Source organism: Nipponia nippon, unplaced genomic scaffold, assembly GCF_047370975.1.
Source record: "Nipponia nippon isolate SJK-2023a ecotype South Korea unplaced genomic scaffold, ASM4737097v1 scaffold_12, whole genome shotgun sequence".
In the NCBI taxonomy this organism is placed as follows: domain Eukaryota; kingdom Metazoa; phylum Chordata; class Aves; order Pelecaniformes; family Threskiornithidae; genus Nipponia; species Nipponia nippon.
In genome coordinates this window covers 8,577,299-8,599,691 of record NW_028262313.1, presented here as the reverse complement: position 1 = coordinate 8,599,691, position 22,393 = coordinate 8,577,299, and the positions used below count along the sequence as shown (strand labels likewise).

The window sequence follows — 22,393 nt, the reverse complement described above, 5'->3', positions numbered from 1 at the left end:
TTTGATTTTCTGTTATTCATGGTTCACTTTGCCCCTGGATTGGGAGATGTGGCTGCTGCAGTGTTATATATGTTGGTAGAGACAGCCTGGGAGCCGGAGCCGGTATCTCCCAGGCAGTACAACCACCGTATGAGCTGCGACAACTCATGTGTCTCTTTTATTTAAAGATGTTGATGCAGCAGCCGATCCCCGTCGTCTTTAACAACGTGCAGCACCCAATCCCCAGGAGGCCGCCGCCGCCGCCGGGGACGCCCAGGCAGACCACAGCCAAGAAGTCACAACAGCAAGGCCTTCTGGGGATGAAGCACTACTGTGGCACCCACCTGCCATCACCGCGCCAATTCCTCAGGGATCCCTGCGGCACGGCCGCCCAGGTTGCCGGCTGCTTCATTGTCTTCTTCGTCCTCTTTCCTGGCTTTTTAAATACTTGTCTGCCATGTCCCCCTTCCCCGTGGTCCCGCACATCTCCTCTGTGCTGGTTTTACTGTGTAGCTGGCATTATGAAATTTGTGTCGAGAGTCACTTGCAAATGATGTCATTCAACTGTAAAAATGAAAGCCAGATAGCCTAAAAGCACTAAACCCTGGGGACCGCTGGAGCTGTCCTGGTGACCGGAGAGGAACTGAGCGGGAGGTTTGGGCGCTCATTCGCTTCTGTTTGCGATTGCAACATGGTGGTGGTTTGTAGCCAGTGAGAGCTGTGACTTTGTAACATGGGGAAGCAGGCATCATTTTGAAAGATTAATTTTCTTCTGCCTGAGAAGTCTTGGAAGGCAGCTTTGAAAAACACGTTTGTCAGCACTAGACCTAAATCCACTATAGATGATCGCATCTCTTTGGGAAAGAATTGAGGTGTCCAAAAGCAAAAAAGACCAAAACTACTGCTTTAAAGGACGGGTGAGATGCTTTCCTCGGGGACTTCAGATTTGCACTCCTCCTCCCCTCTGAGGTGCTCTCTTCTCCCTCGAGCCTTGTGTGCCCTTACCCTTGTACTCTGATTTTCCAAGAGACCATCTGCTCCTACCCCTGGGGATCCCAGCACCTGCCGTGCAGGGGCAATAAATGCAAACAGGTTGGTTGTCCTGAATAGTTACACTGTTCCTACTGCTGTGTTCAGGGAGAGCATCCTACTGTTCCTTCTTTTCCCATCTGCGTACTGGAAGCAGTTACTTTAGCGTTCTGCTAGGGAGCTTCAAAAATTTACATGAGTATCTCTCTTCATTTCAGGTGCAGCAGCAGCAGCAGCACCTAATGAGAGGAAACCAAGCCCAGCAAACATGTCTGCTGGGGCAGACGAGCATTTCAGTGCCCCTCTACAACAACCCCATGGTGTTTTCGCAAACGCATCCCATTACAGTGGCTGCACAGATGCCGACTGACGGCGGCGAAAGGCAACCGCAGCCTGACTACGGCCAGGACAGGAGCCTCAGGTAGGAACGCAGCCCTGCTGGCACTGTCCTGAGGGCGGTGATAAAAAAGAGCAATAGCAGGCACATCTGGGCTCAGGGGGTGATGGTCGCTGGGTGCCACAGCAGCGGCGTAGGGATGTTCCCTCCTGCAGAGCTCTGGGTCAGTGGTGGGCCCAGTGGGTGTGCAAGCAGGGTGCTGTGCACACTGTGCCGTACCCTCAGGGGCCTGAAAACCTTTTCTTTCCGTATTTCCGTAAACTGTCCATGTAGCTCAGTAACCTTTGGACATCTGTTGCTGTCAGAGGGACTGAACAGGAAAAACTAGCAGGGACAGCCTTTCCCAAACCTGTGTCTGCTTGCTCTGAAGCTCCAGAGTGTCTTTTCTCTAGCCAGGACAAGTGCCATTGCAAAGCCATTTTTCTTTTATACAACGCTGGAAACGTTGTATAAAACATATACAACTGCCCCAAACTATTCACCCTCCTTTCAGGGAGGTATCTGCAGACACTGCCTCCAGGACCCAGCCATTTCAAAATATTGTGTAAGGAAAAGATAAACCTTAGAGGTCTCACCATCTATAAAATATTTCTTACATGAGAGATTTAGCAAATTTCAGCTCACTTCTGCAAGTGCATTAGACAAGCTGATAATAAGCATCCTATTTCATTAGCTTTTTCAGGGTGATGGTTTGCATGCTTTCAGGGAGGATTTTCAGGGATTCGTTTCTACAGACTGACAGTCAGGAGTCTGGACCTCTCCCTTCCCTGACAGTCCCCTGTTTTTCCTCCACCGCAGGATGCTGTTGGATCAGTCTATCCAAGCCACGATGCCCGCCGCCAACGGCAGTGGCCAGTCCACGCAGAGCAGTGCCAGCAGGCAGCAAGGAAAGTGAGTCTTTGCTGGCCCTTGTTTTCATGCAGTGTTTTAGCAGAGCACTTTATGGCGCTGAAAATTACTTTGAAAAACTTGTACGTGATCACGCAAACACAAACAGTCTCAGTCTTAAAAGAAACAAAAGGTCAGCTGGTTAGGAGAAAAAGTAATGAGAATATTTTTTAATTACAAAGAACTTTATGGTAACTAAAATGCTTTGAAAAAAATATTTTTGACCATTTTCTGGCTTTTGCAAAGCTTAAAACACCTAATCAAGTCATGGAGGAGATGTGCAGCCTTAAAAACCTTAATTGTCTGCGGTTCCAGTCCATGCTTGATGGGGAGGGGGAAATCTGGGGCTTGCTTTCGCCAGGCTCTGCATGGTTTGACAAACCCTGCTCCAGTCTGGTTCCTGCAGCACTTGGGCTCCCCAGGGCTGCTCCGGTGGTGGGTCTGGGTTTGGGTTCTCACACCTTATTTTCCTCCTCGTGGCAGATTCGTTGCAGAGCAGCAGATCTTGCCTCCCCCAGTACAGATGCAACCGATTACCTGTAGCACCATCCGACCTCCAGCCCCGTCGCCCGTTTTCTCCCCGTCTCTGATGATCCCACACACCAGCTTCACGCCCCACCAAACAAACACACCAGTTCATCTCCACCAGTGGCCACAGCAACAGGTTCAGCAGCGCCATCTCTACCTTCAGGTAATGGAGCAGGAAGAGGTTTGTGAGGATGCACAGGGATGGCTTTGGGGTTGGGTTGGTTTTCTGGGGGCTTACCTGGCTAATCAAACCTGGTCAGTGCACTTGCACGTCCTCCATGCCCATTGGATCTGCACATACCCAGGTGCTCAGCCTTTCCAGGCTGCCTCTGCACCCGTTCAAGGCCATATTTTCCAATGAACTCAGTTATCCCCTAGTGTCTAGAAGAAATATCCAATTTTTCAAACACAGCTTGTCATCCAGAGGAGCTCTGGTGGGAACCTTGCTGTAGACGTGAAACATGATAAGGGATAAGCTCTTTTGAAAACATGCCTCCTGCTGTTACGTCTCAGCACAGCAAGGTTTTTTATCAGCTGCCGTCACTGCTTTCTTTTAATAAATGGGTGTTTCACAACACAAATCTCTGGAGAAGTTGATTTTGGTTTTTCAAAGCACAGCTTCATCAGTGCATGCCAAACCAATGACGCTGCCAAGGAGAGGGGTTGTCGAAACTAATAATTAATTAGTAATACACTCTCCAAGACTTGCCTGGTTGGCAGAGGTAAGTACAGTCCTCCAGGCAAAGAGGGTAGAAAACAAAGCAGGAGGCGTAGGTACAGCTGAAAGTAGCCATGCAGCAGGACTGGATTTAGAGTAAGAAATGAATCGTTGTTGTCAGCAAATGTGGACATGAGCCATCCCCACTTTGGGTATGTGTGCTCACGGGCTGCACCAAGGTCCTGAGGACTAGCAATATGGACAGCAGAGCGATGATGCTGGGGGAGATAAATAGCTCCAGGGCAAGAGAAAACCCGACTTTGGTGCCACAGTGCCTTTAACGGGGGGTGAACCAGCAAGTCCACGTCTTTGGAGTGCCAGCCACGGGGTGGTACATAGACAAGGTTTCTCTACAACCTCTTCATTAGTTGCCTGAAGATCCTTTCCATGTTGGACGTCCTGCAGATTTTATCTCGCAACCAAGTAGCTTTTGAATGTCTCCATTCCTGCTGGGGTCCCTGTGGGGCTGGTAGGACAGATGAGTCCTGCTTCCCCTCTGTACTCTCCAGGCATTGTTAGTCGTGCTGGTAGCACCAGCATCCCGAGCTGCTTGTCCACAACTTGTCCCCTCGTTGGATAGAGGTTACCTTTAGGATTTGGTACTTGCACTCCCAGGTACGAGCCTCAGCATCAGCCCTGCATCAAGAGAGGGAGCAGATGGGCAATAGGGCAGGTCTGACTTGTTGGATTTGTGTCTCCCGACAGATGCAAGGTCCTGAGCCGGTGCCTGGGGGTCCGACACAGCGCATTTTCCAGCCCCCCCACCCGCCACAGCAGAACCCCCTGAGCTACTTCCTCCACCCGCAGCAGCAGAGCCGCCATGCGCAGGGCCAGGCCTGCAACCTGCCCGACCTGCCTGAGATGCAGCTGCCCTGAACGCCGGGTCCGGGAGGCAGGGACCACCTTGGCTGCAGCCGCTTGGTGCCCCAGGCACATGCGGAGGGGAGGACGACGCTGTCAGAGCCCGGGACGGGTGAGGTCGGGCCCCACAGGGAAGGTGGTGGCTGGAGGGACAGTCCCCGCTGGGGACGGATGGCTCCGGGGGCACCTCGTCGGTTGGGATTTCCACGCAGCCGGTCCGTGATGCTGCTCGGGCAGCCGTACGTGCTCTTGCCCAGCACAGCAGTACAACTGGAAGGCAATGGCTTTCTGGCTGCAGGGAGGTTATTTATCAGGTTGCCACAAAGATTGCTTTGCAACGGAGCAAACCCTTTTCCATTCAGGACTTCAATGCTGAAAGTCACTGTGAATTTAAGCCCAGTGTTTGGAGCACATACGCAGACTGTACCGGTCCGCAGGACGCCGTTGGATTACCGTGTACATAACTCGTTTCGCTGTAGTAGGTCCATTGTGGATTTTTTTTTCCTTTTCTCTATACCTCAGTCCCGCAATTTTTTTGTTTTCCAGGAGATTGGATAATGCTGCTAATTCACATAACACCACTTTTGCCTGAATTTCTTACTGTTGTTATACCAGCTCACATCGCAGCTAGTAAGATATTTGTCATGTTTTATTTTGGTTAACAAGTGCAGATAAATTTATATGGTTTTTACTCCCTGTAGCCAAATATTTTTCAGGTTACAGACAAAGAATCCTTACTTGTTCTTTTTTTGGTGGTTTTGTTTCAAGTGATGTAGTTGTATATGTTTCTATACATGAAAACAAACAAACAAGCAAGCATAGAACAGCATATGACAGCAAACTTTGTGGTTTTGCTGGGTTATGTTTCAATTTGGCAAACCTGAAACGTATGATCACAATGACACAAGCGATGTTACAAGCCCGTAGGGTCAGCAATAAATTGTATTTTTGTAAATTGTCACTTTTTAACTATAAGTTTATATTTATGAATTGAAAAACCAGTTTATTCCTCAGTGGGTGTATAATTAAGTGTCCCTACTGTTTGTGTCTTTCCAAAGGAAAAATGAAAATGTACATTTTTGAAGCATTAGTAGCTGAGTACTAACTTTGGGCACTGTTAGAGCCCAAACGTAGGAGAAGGGATAGGCCATTACTATAAGCTTTGCAAGAAAATGATTAGTTAGGACCAGATCCATCTAGAAGCAAAGCTCCATCTGGCAGTCAGAGCAAGGTTTAGGGTCGGGTTGGTCTGTAACCTCTGTCGAATCCAAGCAAAGCGCACTTTTTTGGCCTTTTTTTTTTTTGCATTTGTTTGCTTTTATTCTTGTGCAAGCTGCTTTCTTGGCTTTTCACACCACCACCGCAGCAGCTGGATGCTGGTGCTCGCTGATGGAGGGGCCTTTGGCACGAGCAACCCCCAAGAAAAGGGGGGAGTGGGAAAGTTAGCATGTAAAAACAAAAATAGATATAGCTAATGCTAAATATATCTATAGCTAGAGATATCTAATTCTGTAGCTATAGCTATACCTATAGCTAGCTAGCTTGCTTTCCCCCACCAGCCACACACATTTCCTGCGCTGGGAGGATTTCGTTAGCTTTGGGGCCAGGCGTGAGCAGTCGCACGGGGGCAGAAAAACCCGAGTGTTTCAGCCTGACTGAAACAGGTTGCGGCAGCCCGAGTTTCCCGGAACGCTCTGGAATGGAACGGGAGCGTGACAGATCTGCCCCAGACACGGTTTTGGCTGCAGCCTTGCTGCTGCCTGGCGGGGTGCAGCGTGATTCACCGCCTGCCCCGGCCGTGCCCTGGCCCTGTTGCACAAGGGGCTGTTTCCCACCTGCAGGTTTGGGGGTTTTTTTTTGTTTTGTTTTGTTTTTTTTGTAGAAAGGGCTGGGGTTTTGATGGGCCACGTTGCCCAGGGTGGTGGTGGAAGCACAGGCGGCTGGAGCAGGGTGCAGCTGGGAGCTTTCGTGAGGCTGGTGCAAGGCACTGGGCTGCTTTGATGTTTCGGCTGGGGCAGGCACACAAACAAAAGCTGTGCGAGCCCCGGCTTTCCGCAGGGCCCCTCCCTTGGCAAAAGCAGCGGCATGGGTTGGCTTTGGCTGGGGCGTTCGGGCACACACCTCCCAGGGATGCCAGCGGTGACGGGTTGCGGGTTGCAGAGCAGGCGGAGGGGAGGTGCAGCCTCCCGGCCATGAGCAGGGTTTGGGGAGCACAGTGGGCCATAGCATGGAGACGAGGAGGTGCCCGGCAGCCCTTACCCCCAGGGTTGCAATATCGGGGCTAGTGCCTTGCGAGTGCTGTCCCTGGCTGGAACCCAGCCCGGCCGGCACAGGCAGCCCCCGGGCACCGGGGTGGCTGGGCAGCTGCTTTTGGGCACAGCCTGAACTGGCCCCCCCCCATTTCAAACCCCTACAAGTAATGGTGGCTCCAGGAGAGCCATGGGCCGGGGCCACCTCACCGCTGGCAGTGGGACGTGGAGCACCTGCCTTTGCGCTACAACCTGGAGCTGAAATAATACAGCCTTGACCCTTGGCTCTTAGAGCCCAGGTCCTGGGGAGAGCACGGGGTCTGTCCTGCCCTAGGCGGTTTGTGCTGGGCCAGCACGGAGCCTTTGAGGTAGGAAATATTTTTTTTTTTTTTTTTAAAGCACTATTACTTTTAGGGTTCCCCCTCCCCCCCCCATCCCAAGACAGTAGGGTTGCTCATGAGGTTGGGGCAGGAGGGGTTGCTGTATTTTAGGGGTTGTTTGTTCCGCCCCCAGCCTTGGCACATACTGTTAGTGGGGAGGCAAACACACACATATGTACGTTAGGGCTCCACCATTGAATGCAATTTGTGGCCCGGTGGGACTGGCGGGAGGGAAAGGCCATGCATTTCCCTGTCCTGCCCATTAAACCTGCATCATCCCAACACACCGCCACGGCTGTTCTGCAGTGTCCCATCACCGTACGTGAGCCCAGACGTGGCAGGTAGCGCTCAAATGTCTCTTGGAGGTGGTGGTGGTTGGGGTCAGGGGCTTGGGCCTGTTTTTTTTAACAGGGCTTGGTAGGGAGGTAACCAAGGCAGAGCAGTTTTCTGGCATTGCTGTGGCTTTGAAAGCAAGTCCAACAAAAGCAGGTTGAGAAGGGGGTTGGGGGTTGGGGGGCGGTGGTTGTGCCGGACGGGGCTGTGCCATGGGCACAGCCTTTGTGATGGCAGCGCTGGGCTGCACGGACGGGGCGGGCACGGGGGGTGGCACCGCTGCCCCCGCTCGCAGCCTCTCAGCGAGGAGCACAGGAGGTGTGCAAGGATGTTTACGTGTTAGATTGGCCTTGCTGAAATGAGAGACCTAAAACGCACTTTATCATGTGCCCCCTCTCCCCTTGGGTGGCTGCGCGGTCCCAGGCGCCGCCTCACGGGTAGAGCCGTGTTTTCCAGACAAGCTCCAAAGGACAAAATCCCACAGTCCCTTTTTGGGGCTTGCTTGGTCCCTCCTCACTCTGCCTCCAGGCCGGGGGAAGGCTGCGTAAGGGCCATGGGGTTTTTGCCTTATATTGTCACTTACTCTCAAAAAAAATATATGAATAACTAAATCTCTTTATTCAGGTTGATTTGTATTTGTTTACCTCAGTGTTAGCTATGACCTGTGTTTTTTTGGGGACCCATTTGGAATTGAGGGTTGCTGGTGGGTTTGGGTCACAGGGTGCCTACACGAAAACACAAGCGTGACTTGTTGTGACAAGCGGAGCGTAGGAACGTGACTGATGCCGCCTGTGCCGGGGTTAGGCTCGGGGTCGGTGGCGACCTATTACTCATTAATGTTCTGAGGCTTTCTAGTACACAGCACCGATATACTCTCTCTCTATATATATAGATATGCCAATATATGTATTTTTAATATACATATATATGTATGTGCGTGTATATCTATATATGAAAATATATATATAGGCCACACAATTCCAGACCTCTGAAAACACAGGCAGCTTTAATTAATAAAGTCTTGCACTTTTAGCATATTTGTACATATAAGCTAAAGCCTGGTGGGTATAATCAGGCTGGTTTGACAAACACAATGAAAAGTTACTGTATATATTGTATATACTCCATGTAAAAAAAAAAAAAAAAAAAGAAAAAAGCTTAGAATTGAATTGAGTATAAATCTTGGTTTATTTTATATGATGTTGAATATAGATACATTTATAAATGTTACTATTCTTAAAAGTATTTTGTAATGGGAAAAAGGCAGTGTCTTATGAAGATGAACAGTAAAGATTTTATTCTTGTCTTGAATCTATGTCCCTGCGCAGCTCCATTGAAAGGGAGCCCGTGCATTTTGACAAGCTTTAAACAGATTGTACATAGTATTTTAAAATTAAAAAAAAAAAAAAGAAGAAATAAAATAATACTTGTAAGACCTCTTACGCACTAGGTGCTGCTGTTATTCCCTGGGTGGTACGGGTCCGTTGGGGGTCAGAACCTGCTCCTTGCTCTCCAGGAGGCACAAGAGCAGCAGCCGTCACGTATGCACGTGTACAAACAGCTGAAGGGACGGGGCTCGAGACGGAGACTGGGATGTCCATGACCAGTGCCAGAAGCAATAGGGGCAACGCATCAATTAGAAAGAACAAGGCATCAGAGTCGGTGTAGACATGTCTGCGCATTGTAAATCATAGAACCACAGAGCGGTTTGGGTTGGAGGGGGCCTTAAAGATCATCTGGTTCCAGCCCCCCTGCCACGGGCAGGGACACCTTCCACCAGACCAGGTTGCTCAAAGCCCCATCCAGCCTGGCCTTGAACGCTTCCAGGGAGGGGGCACCCACCACCCCTCTGAGCAACCCGTTCCAGTGTTTCACCACTCTCATTGTAAAAAATTTCTTCCTTATATCTAATCCAAATCTACCCTCTTTCACTTTAAAACCTTTACCCCTTGTCCTGTCACTACGTGCCCTTGTAAAAAGTCCCTCTCCAATTAAATGTTTTAATTTGGATTTAAAAAAAACAAGTAATGGTACTGTTCCTGTGCTAACTCACTTGCCATCTCGGCACTGAAGCAAGCTCAGGCACTATGCAAGGCTAAATTAGTCCCAGGCTTCAAAATCTGGGTCTCCTCTTCATTTTTCCTCCAGTTCTGGGGAGGCTGGTGTCCCAGCGTCGTGGTTTTTGGCTTGGTCCTTGCTTTGGAAAGCACTGAACGTGGCAATGCTCTTGAAGGAACTTCTGCAACAGTCCATCATGAGAAATAATAGTGCCTCAAACACAGATATTTTTATTTAAGTGAAACAAATTTTTATTTAACATCCCATTTGTCTTACAGTACGTCTGCATACAATACATTGTATAAAAATCCAACCTGCCAACACAAACGTGTTGCCTTCTTGATAAAGTGACAAAGCTATAGCAAAAAAGACAAAATAGCCTGTTTTTCTGGAAACAAATTGGAATATTTGTTTTAGTCCAGATAACAACTGCAATCACAATCAAGAACCTCGTATGGTACAACTGGATGAGAAATTTCTAATAAAATCAACACACGGCTCTTTCTTAGTCACTATGGGAGCAAACTCTTCTAAAAATACATTATTATCTAGCCATTGGAGGGATGAACAAGTGGCTTGTTTTAAGAATGGACAGAAACACAGAGTGCTTTTTCCGTGTCCCGGGAAATGCTACTGGTGGAATTACAAGCAGGTCTCCCCCATGGTGGAAAGGGCCTGTAGTTTTATTACTATTAGTTGAGCTATTCCCTCACCTCGTGTGTTCAAGCCCTGAACTCGGCGCACAAAGCGGTCAAGCAGCCAGCTCCTCGCCTGGAGCGCAGGGAACGGCGCCCGGCTCCCCGCGCAGCAGGCTCTATTGCAAGCCCGAGGGACCGTGGCAGCTCTGCTGGCATCCCCTGGGCTAACGATTCCCTTGGACAAAAGGCATCCTAGGTGCATAGCAACAACACTCACGGCCCAGCCACTAGAAAGGACTGTGCAGCGTAGGCTCGCAGCCACTGAGAATGTCTCAGGGTAAATAACCATGGCATAGCTGCCCAGTCACGCTGGTGACGCTGCAGCAGGTAGTGCAATTTTAAAACAGTATAAACAGCATCACTAGTTTTAGCAATCTATAATCCTACCTACAACTGTCTATTTTGTACTGGATAATGCACATTCATTTATGTCCTACGACCGAACCAAAAAAAAAAAAAAGACAGATAACTTCATGAAAACTGTTACAGGAAAAAAAAAAATAGCATAGATATGTGCAATGACACGTCAGTACTCACTTAACCGCGCTGCTTCCTGTTGGTGAATGAACTCTTCAAAGTTCAAAAACACTTCTAAAAACTTCCAAGTTACAATTTGAATGGAAAGTCCCCCCCTTGGGAAGTAGCTGAGTAATTCTGCATCAGACGCTCTGCAATCGCCAGCCTCCTTGCTAGCACTTCTGCTTAGTTCCCCGCTACACGCCGCAGCCGACCTCCCGCAACAGACGCGTGCACGCCCGCAGCGTCCTAACGCAACGTGATGCAAAGCTGCGTTCATCTTTGCATCACCAAGAACTTCAGATGGCCACAAAGCTGTCTCGCATGGAGATCGCTGTCCCTGACTGTACAGGGCTTTAACGTCGAGGCATCACCCTTTGGGACTGAAGAGAGGGAATGAGCTTCTGTTGCTCTAGCTGCCCCGGTCCCGGCTAAGCCCACATGTATTTGTTAGCCAGCCTGTCTCCACAAGAGGAAAGGGAAGGAAAGGCGCTAGGCACTAACTCCAGAGTTGCTCTGTCACAAGGAAAGCGTAAGTGCCACTCAGTGTTATGGCACACTGTGGGAGCAGCCCAGCAAACACACCTCTGGGTCACGCTCCTTGGAAACAGCTGGCACGTGCTACATCTAGATCTCCCCAAAGGAGCAGCCCGGGATCCGCAGGCTCCCAAAGGAAGAACCTGCCAGTTAGGCAGCTGCCTGAGTGCTGCCAGCCTGCTGGAAGCGACTTGCTCCACCCTCGCTCCTGCTGAGGCTGGATGCCTGGCCGCTCTGACTTAGTCTTGCTGGATCAACCTGCAGCCGTACTACAGGAACGATTTAAAGACATTACCCTTTTTGGGAAAAGATATAAACAAATTGAACAGAAAATCCCTGCAGTTAATAGAAGTTAGTGTTCCCCTACATATCCTAACTTCTCACCTTAAATCTATTTTTTTTTAACATATATATCTATATATATGTATGTATGCTTGTAATCTTTCTTCATATATAGATATGACAGCTGACAAGAGCTACTGCATAATTGGTGATGGCTCTACAGTCTCTTGGATTGACACTAATAGAAAATGGTATTTTAAAAAGGTGCTCAGTTTTGCGTAACCAAACCAAGTAATGTCACAAGGCTATGGTATTTTGCAGGTTCCTTCAGTACAGTCTTCTGTACTTAGACCTTAACATCTTGGCTCTCAACCAAAAAAAGTCATTGAGTTTTAAGACTCTCATATCTCTGTGCTACCTTGCTTGGCAAATAGTTCATAGCCTTGACTACTTCTTGAAATTAACAATATCTGTCATAAACCTACAAAATCTTTTCGGATAGGCAGCTGCATCTATTTTCATGGGGCTCCATTCATTTCAGCACGGCTGTTTGCAGAAGAATTACTCACCAAGCAAACCTTATCTGAGTACGTCCTGGACTAGAACAACAATATCATCTGCTTTGTATTTCTAAAATAACATTAGGAAAACAGTGAGCAAATACATTTTAAAAGTAACACAGTGTTGCCCTACTTTGCCTCAGAAACATATCCATATGAATGGATAAATTAGTTTTTATATTTTATGCATAAAAATACAAATCAGTATTAGATTGTATCAAGTGTAATTACTTTGTGAAGGCTTCTGAAAAAGCTTTTTCATTTCTCACATATATGATACAGTTTTTGGAGTTACTGTTCATTCAGTAAAACTTTATTTTACATTAATACCTGAGAGTATGGGGGAGAGTAGAAGAAATAATTCATAAATTCATTGCTCCTAATCAAAACTGTACTCTTTAGAAGCAGCATGGGAACTTTCACACCAATTGCAATGATGGTATTTCATCAAGTGCTTGCAACACAAGTCAGAATTTCATTTCTGTTCTTCATTCATATTAGTATTGCAAGAAAAGCCTCAGTGAATGATACCATCCCCATTCTGCTTCTTTACAAAAAACATGCACAGTATAAAAATAGTGCTGCTCTGCAGAGAAAGATTGTCATACAGGCTTTAGAAACAGCCATTTTTAAACAGTTTAGCAGAGAGTCACAGTTTACTTTGTTGTTAAAATACAAGCTCTTCCCCTCTTTCTCTAAACCCATTCTAGCACCAGCTATCCAAGGTTCAAGGTCAACATTTATCAGCATTAACACTGGCAGAGCTTGCCTCCACAGCATCTTTACTATATCACTTTTTTTATGTATTAAAAATTTCAAGTCAGATTCCAGAGGATTTTGTTGCCATGAATCCTGGCAGACAGAAAATATTACAGCAGCAAAATTCCAGAGAGCTATAGAAAAGAAAGAATAATTACTAGGACGAGGCGTGGACTCGGAGCAGGCAAAGGAGCAACTGCAATCTGTCCCTCGCAGTTCAACAGTCAGCATTCAGCTAACTATGAAGCAGCTAAAGATGGTCTGTGCTTGGGCTTTCCAAACACAAGCAAAACGATACGTTTCATCAACATGCTCCTAAGAAGCCAACAATGGCTCCTCTTGCAAGACGAATGACGTGGTCAGACAGATTTAGCTGCTGCTTTCCCTTGATTTCAACAATCTATACTAGCTTTTGCGTTCGTGCGCAGCCTGGATGACCAAACAAGGTTCCATCCTTTTCACCTGTATTGTAGGAGGATTGGTTTGAGAACGGGAAAGAGAACTCATATATAGGCTGAGCTAGAAAAGCAGGAAACCAGTTGTTTGTTGCAAACACTGAGATGTGGGCTGGGCGAACGCAGCCTGCAAACTACCAACGAGGGGCTAGAATCTGCAAGAGTCCAGGACCATTGGTCCAAATTGGACCAAAGCAGAAGAACTGAGAGCAGGGCAACTTTCTTCTCTGACCTCATGCTCTTGTGCCTACCATAGCCTCTATTCTTAGTCTTCACCTTGCTTCGATCCCAGTCCACATGCAAGTTTGGAAATAACTAATTAAGCTAACCTGGAAGACAACCTCTAAGCTGTCGATACTCCTTCTAAGTGAAAATGGCTGGAAGTCATTTCTTTTATCACAGTAATAGAAATGAACCAGGAGAGCACACACTGGAACAGCTATCATTCAGATAGGTTTGCAGTAGGTGACATCCAGTATTTGCAAGCAATGCTGCATATTTTAATAACACGGTACAGACAGTTTATTATTCAGTCCTTTTTTTGGAGTGAAACTTATGAACAATGCAAGAAAGTGATTGTGCTTCAAACTATTTTTATTTACATTACATACCAGTAATCTGATATTTAAAGCTAACTCTTCGAACTCCATTCCCTATGTAAACACCAGACTCAATTTCCATAGTAACAACCTTCATTTGTAAGCACTTTATGTGGTTAAATCAGAGTCAAAGGTAAAAGAAATTACACTCTGGTTCTTGCTTTAAGTTGTAAATTTTTAGCACTCTCTATTTTAACTTTTATGTCATGAGGTTTTTCAAAAAATCTCACAAAGGCTGGCTCATTTAATAAGGATGCCAGAATCTGTTCAAAGGCAAAAGACCATTCATGGTTCCCTCTCAAACTCTGTGCTCTACTGCCTCCGGTCTGCTCAGAGCTGCTTTCCTCCTGCCCTTTTCTGGGGATTTCAGCAGGCACCTCCATAACGGCAACGGGACTTTTGACTGGTGATGTGGGACTCTGCAGTCTTCTCCCAACTTCTTCCATTTTCAGCAGGAGGCTGGTAACCACCGCTATAGCCCGATATAACAGTTCCTCCTCGGGATCCCCATGGAACAGATTGTACAGAGTTTTTGAGAACTGGATGAACTGAGACTAGAGAGAGATATAGAGGAGACTATTCAGAGAACAGCAACACAACTGTCCTGTTGCACCGCACATTGTGGTCTCAATCCAGCGCCTGTTGCTGCTAGGCACCTGCTACAACAACTGGTCTAAGGACAATATGGGTGTGGAACAGCCCCGATAAACCTAAGTGTGTCTGAAAGTCCCTCTCTTCATAAGCTTACAGTCACAGCAGTTCAAAAAAACCACAGTCTAATGATTAATGTGAAGGTCTGAAATTTAAGGGATTGTACAAATCCTTTAGAAAACTACTAATAGGACTTAAAGGATAAACAGCAGTCAAAAAGAGACATAAGACTCAGACAGTTTACCTGATTCATTCTTGGCAAATCCTTAATGTTTTCTTCTTTTCTAAGAAGTTCATCTTGCCATTGCTTCAGATATGCCTGAATATCAACCTTCCCCTTCCCTACTTGACAAAAAGGAAAAAGAAAAAAAAAAAAAAAAAAAGAAAGTAGTGAACAAACAAGAACTAAGAGATTCCCATGAGGGATGATGAGCAAAAGAATTGGCATCTTCCATGTCATTCCTCCTCAACAGAGTGGTGGGGCCAAGGACTAAACAGGATCAGAGTTTACATCACCCTCTCGCCCCCCCCCCCCGGACTATACTTATAAAAGCAGATATAATTTTAGCACTATGCTAGAGATGCTGTTACTCAGTATACTTTGTCACCACACTTCCCCAGCTCTGCTCCCCAAAAAGACACAAAACTACCAAATGTGTCTCCAGGATTCTTTACCTTTTTCTGGGCTGCTCTTCAAAGAATCACTTTCAAGACTATCCCCCACAGATGAAACTACAGATTAGGAGGAGAAAAAGAAGAAAGAGTTATCTCTCTGAGAAAGGAGAACCAATGGTTCATTTCCTTTTATCAAAAATCCCTTCCTTAAGGAGCAAGACCCTCATCGACCCCTATGTCCTCAACACAGATTAGGCCAAGAAGAAACCACATGGTAAGATTTGTATACTTTCTATAAAAATAGAAGCCACCATGAGGCTGGAGATCACAAAAGAAACTGCAATCACTTATATCAAGCAAATAATCTTCATAATGTTCATGGGCCATGTCTTGAACAGTGGGGAGAACAGTACCCATATAGTACAGATAAGGTACTTTTGGATAGTTTTTAAAAAACAAAAAGGATCTGTCTTCCAAAGAAGTAAAACCACACAGCTTTCCAAACAGAACATTTTATCAACTCCATAAACTTAGACACCACAAAACTTTTTCAGTTTACTTAGTTTAAAATGGAAGCAAAGGATTTTGAAACACTTGCTTATGTGCCTCAAAATAATTATCGATTTGGGTATTTTATTTCTTGAGGTAGGAACTATCATCCCTTTGTGCCCTGAATGCAAAAGTGAAATGGCCATCAGTTCAACAACCACTGCAACAGGTTGCCTACTATGCTGAGAAATGCTGACCAAATACACTCCCCTATTTCCATGTAAACACCCACGGCCTTTGAATTCAATCATCAGACCAGCTATCCATAAATTCTACACTACTTTATGAAAATGTAACTATCTACAGAAGATCTTTGCAGAGGATTCTTGTTAACAGTGATATGATTTACTGGATTTACTAGTTTTCATTTTACTAGTTTTTTCATTTCTCACAAGATAATTAATAGATTCCTTCTAATATTGCACAGGCAAAGCCTCACACTCTGGAGCTTACCACTGAGTTGGCTGAAGTGGATCAGTTCTTCTTTTGAAAGATCACCACCTTTGGAAGGGCTTAGGGATTCTACTTCAGTAAAAGCTGCAATAAATAAATGAATAAATTGGAACACATCACTCTGGAAGAAATACACATCTGTATTACAGCTATCAGGCTGTACTGTAGCCAGGACTGGAGACAAGAGGAAGAAAAGTAAAGGTAAGGAAAAAAAAAAACATGCAAAGATGATAAAAGCCAGGAACAGCCCTCCCCAAATGCCACCACCTCTCACTTACCTGGAGGGATGTGCAACTTAAAAAGAAGCTTGAGTTTGTCAGTGAAACTTCCATTATACATGGTATCTGTTAGAGGAAAGAGGCAAGACAGTCTGTTCAACTGGACCAAACTCTAAAACACCGTCTTAACCTAAACAAATACAACCCAGGGAGGTTGGAACTGGACACATGTCCTATCTTACATGGAGTATAATTAGAGATGGAGCTTAAGGAAGGCAGTATCACCTGCAGCTGAGCCTGGGGTTTGCCTATGCTGAGGAAAGAACACTAATAATGTCTATGACTTACTAAAATGAAACCACAACACCAAAGAAATATAGCACTAGTGTCTTCTCAGCATTTTCCCTTAAATTTTTGTTTCCCAAACAATACCACTTTGAAAACAAGATAAAAGGAACAGAGTAGTAAGTCAAGAAAACTTTCAGTTCCCCAGAGATATAAGCCACTGGTCATCTTGCATGATCTGTGTATGAGGTGGCTTAGTATGAGGAAGCATTTATCATCAACCAAACATGCTGGGCAATGAGGTCATACCATTTCCTCATTTTCTGGTATTTTGATGGTAAAGCCATATTGAAATTTAATCTCAAATAGGAGATTATTCCCCAGGGGATTAACATCTCAGGAAAGTTACTAGTTTGTAAAGCCTTGTGTCAGCTATTTCGTGGTGAAATACAGACAAGAAAATGAGAGCACAATTCCATAACTTAAAGCCTTTATCATTCACCTAAATAGTGTAGCTCCCACTCTCAAGCTTATAAATATACTTCGAGCATTTGGCTCGCCATTTAAACAGTCTTTGCATTTAATGTCACATGATAAAAATCAGACTATTTGACCCTAAGTTAAGAGGCTAGTCTCCTTAGGCTCTGTATATATAGTGTAGGTGACACACTCCAGGACTACCCTCAAGATGGAGTTCCCTTGTGAATGTACTACATATATGTGTTGTTCTCATACCAAGAACACAGGCAAATTGTTTGAAGTTTATAAGGCAATCGGAGCTCTCATCCGTCAGTCTGAATGTCCACAACGCAAGCGAGTCTCTGTTTGCACAGTGTGACCAGGGGCTCAAGAGATGATAGAGAACCCTGAATTGCTGGCAATCAATCCGATACTGGTCAAGATACGGCAAACTGGCATCATGATGTTGCAAGACAGGACTATTTACATTCCAGTAACAGGAAAGAAAGTGCTCCTTCTGCAAAGGAAAGATAAAATGTTAGATTTTCTGAAACAACAACTCTCTCTGGGTGAAAGATGTAGGAAGTTAACTATGTAATTTGATTTAAAGCTGACATGTAAAACATACGTTGAATCTAGCTGTTACCTCAATTTGTTAAAACTGCTTCACACCCATACCACAGCCCACCATTAAGATGGATGTTTGGTAAGTGAGGAAAATGGCACATTACCTTGAATAATTCATAAAGCTCTTCAAGATCACTAGGACTGAATTTTACCTCCTGGGACACAACACGTAGCTGAAACAAAATTAAGAGAAAATTAATTAATGAGTCTTCCCTCTTTGGAATAAGCCTGTAGAATGAAGTTATGGGAGACTTGACCTTACATTAAAAGACACTATCTGAATATTCCAGATTTTGGCATGTTACAATTAGGAGTAAGAATAGAACTTCTTTTTAAGAGCAATCAGAAGATTATAGACTGAAAGAAATAATTTCTCCAAAAAAAATGGTGCTTAAAGCTAGTCACATTACTTGCATACATGGAGCCTACACTATGAAACCCAGGACATAAAACTCAATTATTTATAATAATATAACATATAGCTTCCTTTATAATGGGCAAATGCATGTTCAGCTCTCAACAGTGAAGCTGAATCCTCATTTTTTAAATATGAAAAAAAAAAAATTGTTCACAGGCTTTTAAAACAAAGTTAGCTACAAGACCAGGTTCCATCTTCACAATATGTACGTTTTATAAAATGAAACACAAGTTACCATCTTAGCACAACCAGTGCTACAAGCCACATTTACTACAGAAAGAAGCACTGCTTGTTAAATAGACTAGTATTATCATCAGTTATTGGAAATGAGCCACCTGAAGAAAACAGGCAAACAAAGGAAGCACTTTGCAACCTCCACCTTCATTCAGGAGTCTGAACTTAAAGGATGATATTGGCAGCTGAAGAGCTACCACACCATGCACGCATTACCAGACATCCACACACACCACAGACAAAAAGCAACCCTTGTTGAATGCAGTACAATAATCTCTTCAGTGACATTTGGGATTGCTTCCCAGAGTAAAAATGCAGGTGATGAATTGCTTTACTGTAGCACTGTGGACATTTTACAGTGCTCTATGCCTCCAAGAGAAATGCATTAACAATTTAACAGCAGCAGACAGAAATACAGGTCAGCCTGTTCCAATCAATGTAAAGTGTCAGAGATATGCCAGCCTTTAGAAGTTGTCCGTGATGGTGTTACTTGTAACGAGACCAGAAGGTCATGCTGCGACTCACAGACTGAAAATGTCACAGGCCAAACCGCAGTTAACAGCCACCCTGCAGATGAGAGGGATTTCAGTATATAAAATTATATATTTGGCCCTGGAAAACGTAGCTCTTCTCAGAATTTTCCAAAAGGGAATGAATTTTATCAGAGGGAAGGGTTTAGCTCTTCCAAATCACTCACCACATTCTTCTTGGTCGTAGTTTCTAACGTTTGGATCACATAAAGCCTGTTCCTGCAGCGCATGCTCTCGACATCCTCGTATCGAATATCGCCATATCTCTAAGAAGAAAAGCATCGTTCCATTAAATCAACTGTTGCTAGACACATCTAAGCAGATATTTTTGTCTTTCTTGCAGCTAAGTACAATACAGGTATGGACACAAAGGAAGATCCCAGAAATTCTGAGCAAAAAATCATTTATTAGAGCACCAACATTCTCCCTAAACAGCGCAACTTTTAAAAGGGCAGGTGTTTCACAGAGTGGTGGAGAAAGAAGAAACTGGAGTAGTTCAGTGCGTGGGAAGACAAAGGAAAGGATTTTACCGCGTGTCTGCTCTATATCCATCTCTGCTACCACATGGTGACTACTACTGCAGGGTAGCAAAGTCTAAGATGTGTATGTTGTCAGGGCTTGAAGTCCACTCTAGTGAACTTTAGAAATTAGCTGAAGTAACTTCTGAACCATTCCTAGCTACCCCTGGAATTTCTGAAGGACAGGGAAGGTGTCTGAGCATTGGAGTAGAATAAATACATCTACCTTCAAAGAAAAGTGGGATAGAAGGCAAAAACTAGAAACAAATTCCCAGAGAAATCATGGAACAAATTATTAAGCAATTAAAATCTAAATAGAAACAGATAAGATAAATCAAAACAGGCCAACATTCTTTATCAAGATCATGTGAAATCAATTTAATTTCCTCACATGAGGAAATTCAGTCTAGTGTGTAGAACTGAAACAGCGGATAGGATACATCTTTACTTCTGTAAGGTTTTTGACACTTTTCAGCAACACATGCAACCAGCAAGACGTGGCCTAACCATGATCACCACGCACCATGTGCACAACTGGTTCTAATACCAAACTTTGAGAACAAATGAGTGATAAATGACCAAACCAGGCAGGACTTTCCGAAGTTTTTCCACGGTGTGTTTTGTTCCCATTTTCAGCAACGCACTTTAAACAAGATGTGAAAAACTGCAACACAGTCATAGAGAGTCCGAGCACATAAGCTCGGAGGAAAGGTTAGAGGAACTGATTATGTTGAATCTAGAAAAAGAAAAGATCAGAGTTGAAAGGGTAAGTGATGAACAACAGCAGCCTCACAGCAACAAGGAACTGCAGAGGAAACTGCAATTGACTGTCCCCAATGGTGCTTTATGAGCATCCTATACTGCATATTAGGATATTTTCTGACAAGGGCAGAGAAACCCTACAATGGGCTAAAGCTTTTGCAGATTCTCTTTTGTTGAAGAGTTTCATCGATTCTCTTTTGTTGAAGAGTTTCATCAACATTAGATATTTTTCAAGGATGATCTGGGTGCTGAACTGGATGACCTGTGGAGTTCTCTTCCAGAACCGCATTTCTGTGTTCCTCTGAAGACCACTATCAGCATACTTCTGACTTGGAACAAAGAGGAAGCAGAGAGAAATTGCATCTCTGAATCATAACTCATTCACTGGTCTGGCTTCTGGGCACCGATATTGTGCAATGGCCTCAGTAAGAATATAAACAAGATGTATAATCTAACTCTGAATTAGTGTGATTTGATAAAATGTTACACGTTCTTCCATTCACTAGTTAAACATGACTTCTTCATACCTGATTAGACTGCCAAAGAATGAGTCCTGCATTTGTGCCTGAGTCATAAAGGCATAAACTGAACATCATTTTAAAATCCAATTCCGTATCTTTTCACTTAATCTCATTTATCTTGTGAACATCCATGCGAAGAAACAGTATAACAAAGAACATCTGTGTTCACTTATTCATGATTTGTAACTAGACCTATCTGCAGAATGACAACTCTCCATTGCAGCAATCTTCCCATTTCAAAATTTGTTTTATTTTATTTCAACAGTGGTATGAAAATAAAACCATTCAAGGGAACAGAACTGTGTTGAAATTAACTGTCTGGTCAAAATGGGAAGCAGGAAATTGACTCTCACTTTGTATCAGCAGTTCTCAAACAAGGCGTTGTGACACTTACCAGCACTGAAGAAATTCAGTTTCAACTGAAGATAAAAATTTGCATCCAAAAAAGGGGCTATGAGATAGAAATGGGGATACGGGCTTAGGAACAGGGCTGTCAACTTGGAAGTGGGAGATTCAGGTTCAAGGATCTGCCCAAATTAATGTTCAAAAGCCATACCAAATCAGAGGCTATTGCTTTGGTCCAGTCACCTGCCTGCAAAGGCAGGGGAAGAAGAGAGTTTCTTTTGCTTTGTCTTTCAATAATAATTCCACCTCTGTGAAAGCTTCAGCTTACACTGCAGAATGCAATAAACAGCACTTCATTATTTACCATTTCTGTTCTTTATTCTGCAAGTATTCACCCTCACTATAAGATCTCACCATGACAAGAAAGACCCATGATAGTCTGCAGCTCTTCTTACAAGAATCTTAAAGCGTTTTACAAACATGAATCTTCAGTATAACATTCTTGTGAACAATACTGATAGCAGAAGCCTAGACTTTTTATATGATTAGCCCAATGCTATAAAGACACTTCAAGAGAACTTGAATTTCCGATTCTTGTCTTTGTTCATCCCACTAAAGGCAAAGCCCTCTTCTCAGTAAAAATCAAAAGAGACCGTTCCTAAATTATACAAATTACACTTAGTTAATCCTTTCTGAGTCAAGGCCAGGATATTTTTCCCAAAGAGATGTATTGTGGATCTTTCACTAGAAACATATGACTGAGAATCAGAAAAGGAAAAAAAAAAGTATCATATAGATAAAGGAAACCAGCTAATAGAAAAAACAAAATGTGAACAAATCTTTTCTCTCAGCTTGCCTTTCATTTCAGGTGGGCTGAGCAGAAACCTATCTCCAAATGGCTCAATACCCTGATACAAATCATGCCAAGGAAGGAAACGCCTCATGACAATCCGAGGACAAAAGGAGAAGGAGAAGCCAGACCTACTTACTCCCCAGTGCAAAGCTAGGTGCTGGAGAAATCAAACTTGCAAATTGAAAGAAAGTGCTAAAAGATCATAACTGGTCTTCCTCACCCAACACATCCCTAAACAGTCATTTAACCCATACAATAAACTACCCAAGTACACAGTTTCCTGCATGGGTTGTTATGTCAAATGTTACCACTATCTGCAACGTGCACTCACTAGTCCCAAATTAGTAAATGCAAGGGCTGTTTCTGCTGTACTTCGTCATTTAGTTGACATACTAATAAAGTGAATGAGAGATGGCAATACACGACCTGTGATGACCCTAGGGAACTCCACTCAGGACAGCCTAGCAAGCACATTCCAGGCAGTTAAAAAACCAAAACAGTACAAAACCAAACCTATCCCATAACCTAT

General features: G+C 44.4%; 2 protein-coding genes across 9 annotated transcripts in view; one reads left to right on the top strand and one right to left on the bottom strand.

Moving 5' to 3' along the window:
- PASD1 (PAS domain containing repressor 1) overlaps nucleotides 1–8,759 on the top strand; it is a 118,956-nt gene extending 110,197 nt beyond the window's left edge. For all 8 annotated transcript variants that reach the window (XM_087748654.1, XM_087748655.1, XM_087748657.1 and 5 more), the window contains 5 exons: nucleotides 168–374; nucleotides 1,227–1,429; nucleotides 2,204–2,296; nucleotides 2,777–2,984; nucleotides 4,245–8,759. In XM_087748654.1, coding sequence (XP_087604780.1) covers nucleotides 168–374; nucleotides 1,227–1,429; nucleotides 2,204–2,296; nucleotides 2,777–2,984; nucleotides 4,245–4,415 — 882 coding nt within the window. In that variant the 3' untranslated portion in view covers nucleotides 4,416–8,759. The remainder of the gene's footprint in view (nucleotides 1–167; nucleotides 375–1,226; nucleotides 1,430–2,203; nucleotides 2,297–2,776; nucleotides 2,985–4,244) is intronic.
- Nucleotides 8,760–9,389: 630 nt separating this feature from the next.
- TBC1D8B (TBC1 domain family member 8B) overlaps nucleotides 9,390–22,393 on the bottom strand; it is a 44,027-nt gene continuing 31,023 nt past the window's right edge. Inside the window, exons 14-21 of the mRNA XM_087748648.1 lie at nucleotides 19,033–19,131; nucleotides 17,788–17,856; nucleotides 17,333–17,573; nucleotides 16,373–16,438; nucleotides 16,095–16,178; nucleotides 15,153–15,209; nucleotides 14,722–14,819; nucleotides 9,390–14,380 (exon numbers count right to left, since the gene is read on the bottom strand). Coding sequence (XP_087604774.1) covers nucleotides 13,970–14,380; nucleotides 14,722–14,819; nucleotides 15,153–15,209; nucleotides 16,095–16,178; nucleotides 16,373–16,438; nucleotides 17,333–17,573; nucleotides 17,788–17,856; nucleotides 19,033–19,131 — 1,125 coding nt within the window. The 3' untranslated portion in view covers nucleotides 9,390–13,969. The remainder of the gene's footprint in view (nucleotides 14,381–14,721; nucleotides 14,820–15,152; nucleotides 15,210–16,094; nucleotides 16,179–16,372; nucleotides 16,439–17,332; nucleotides 17,574–17,787; nucleotides 17,857–19,032; nucleotides 19,132–22,393) is intronic.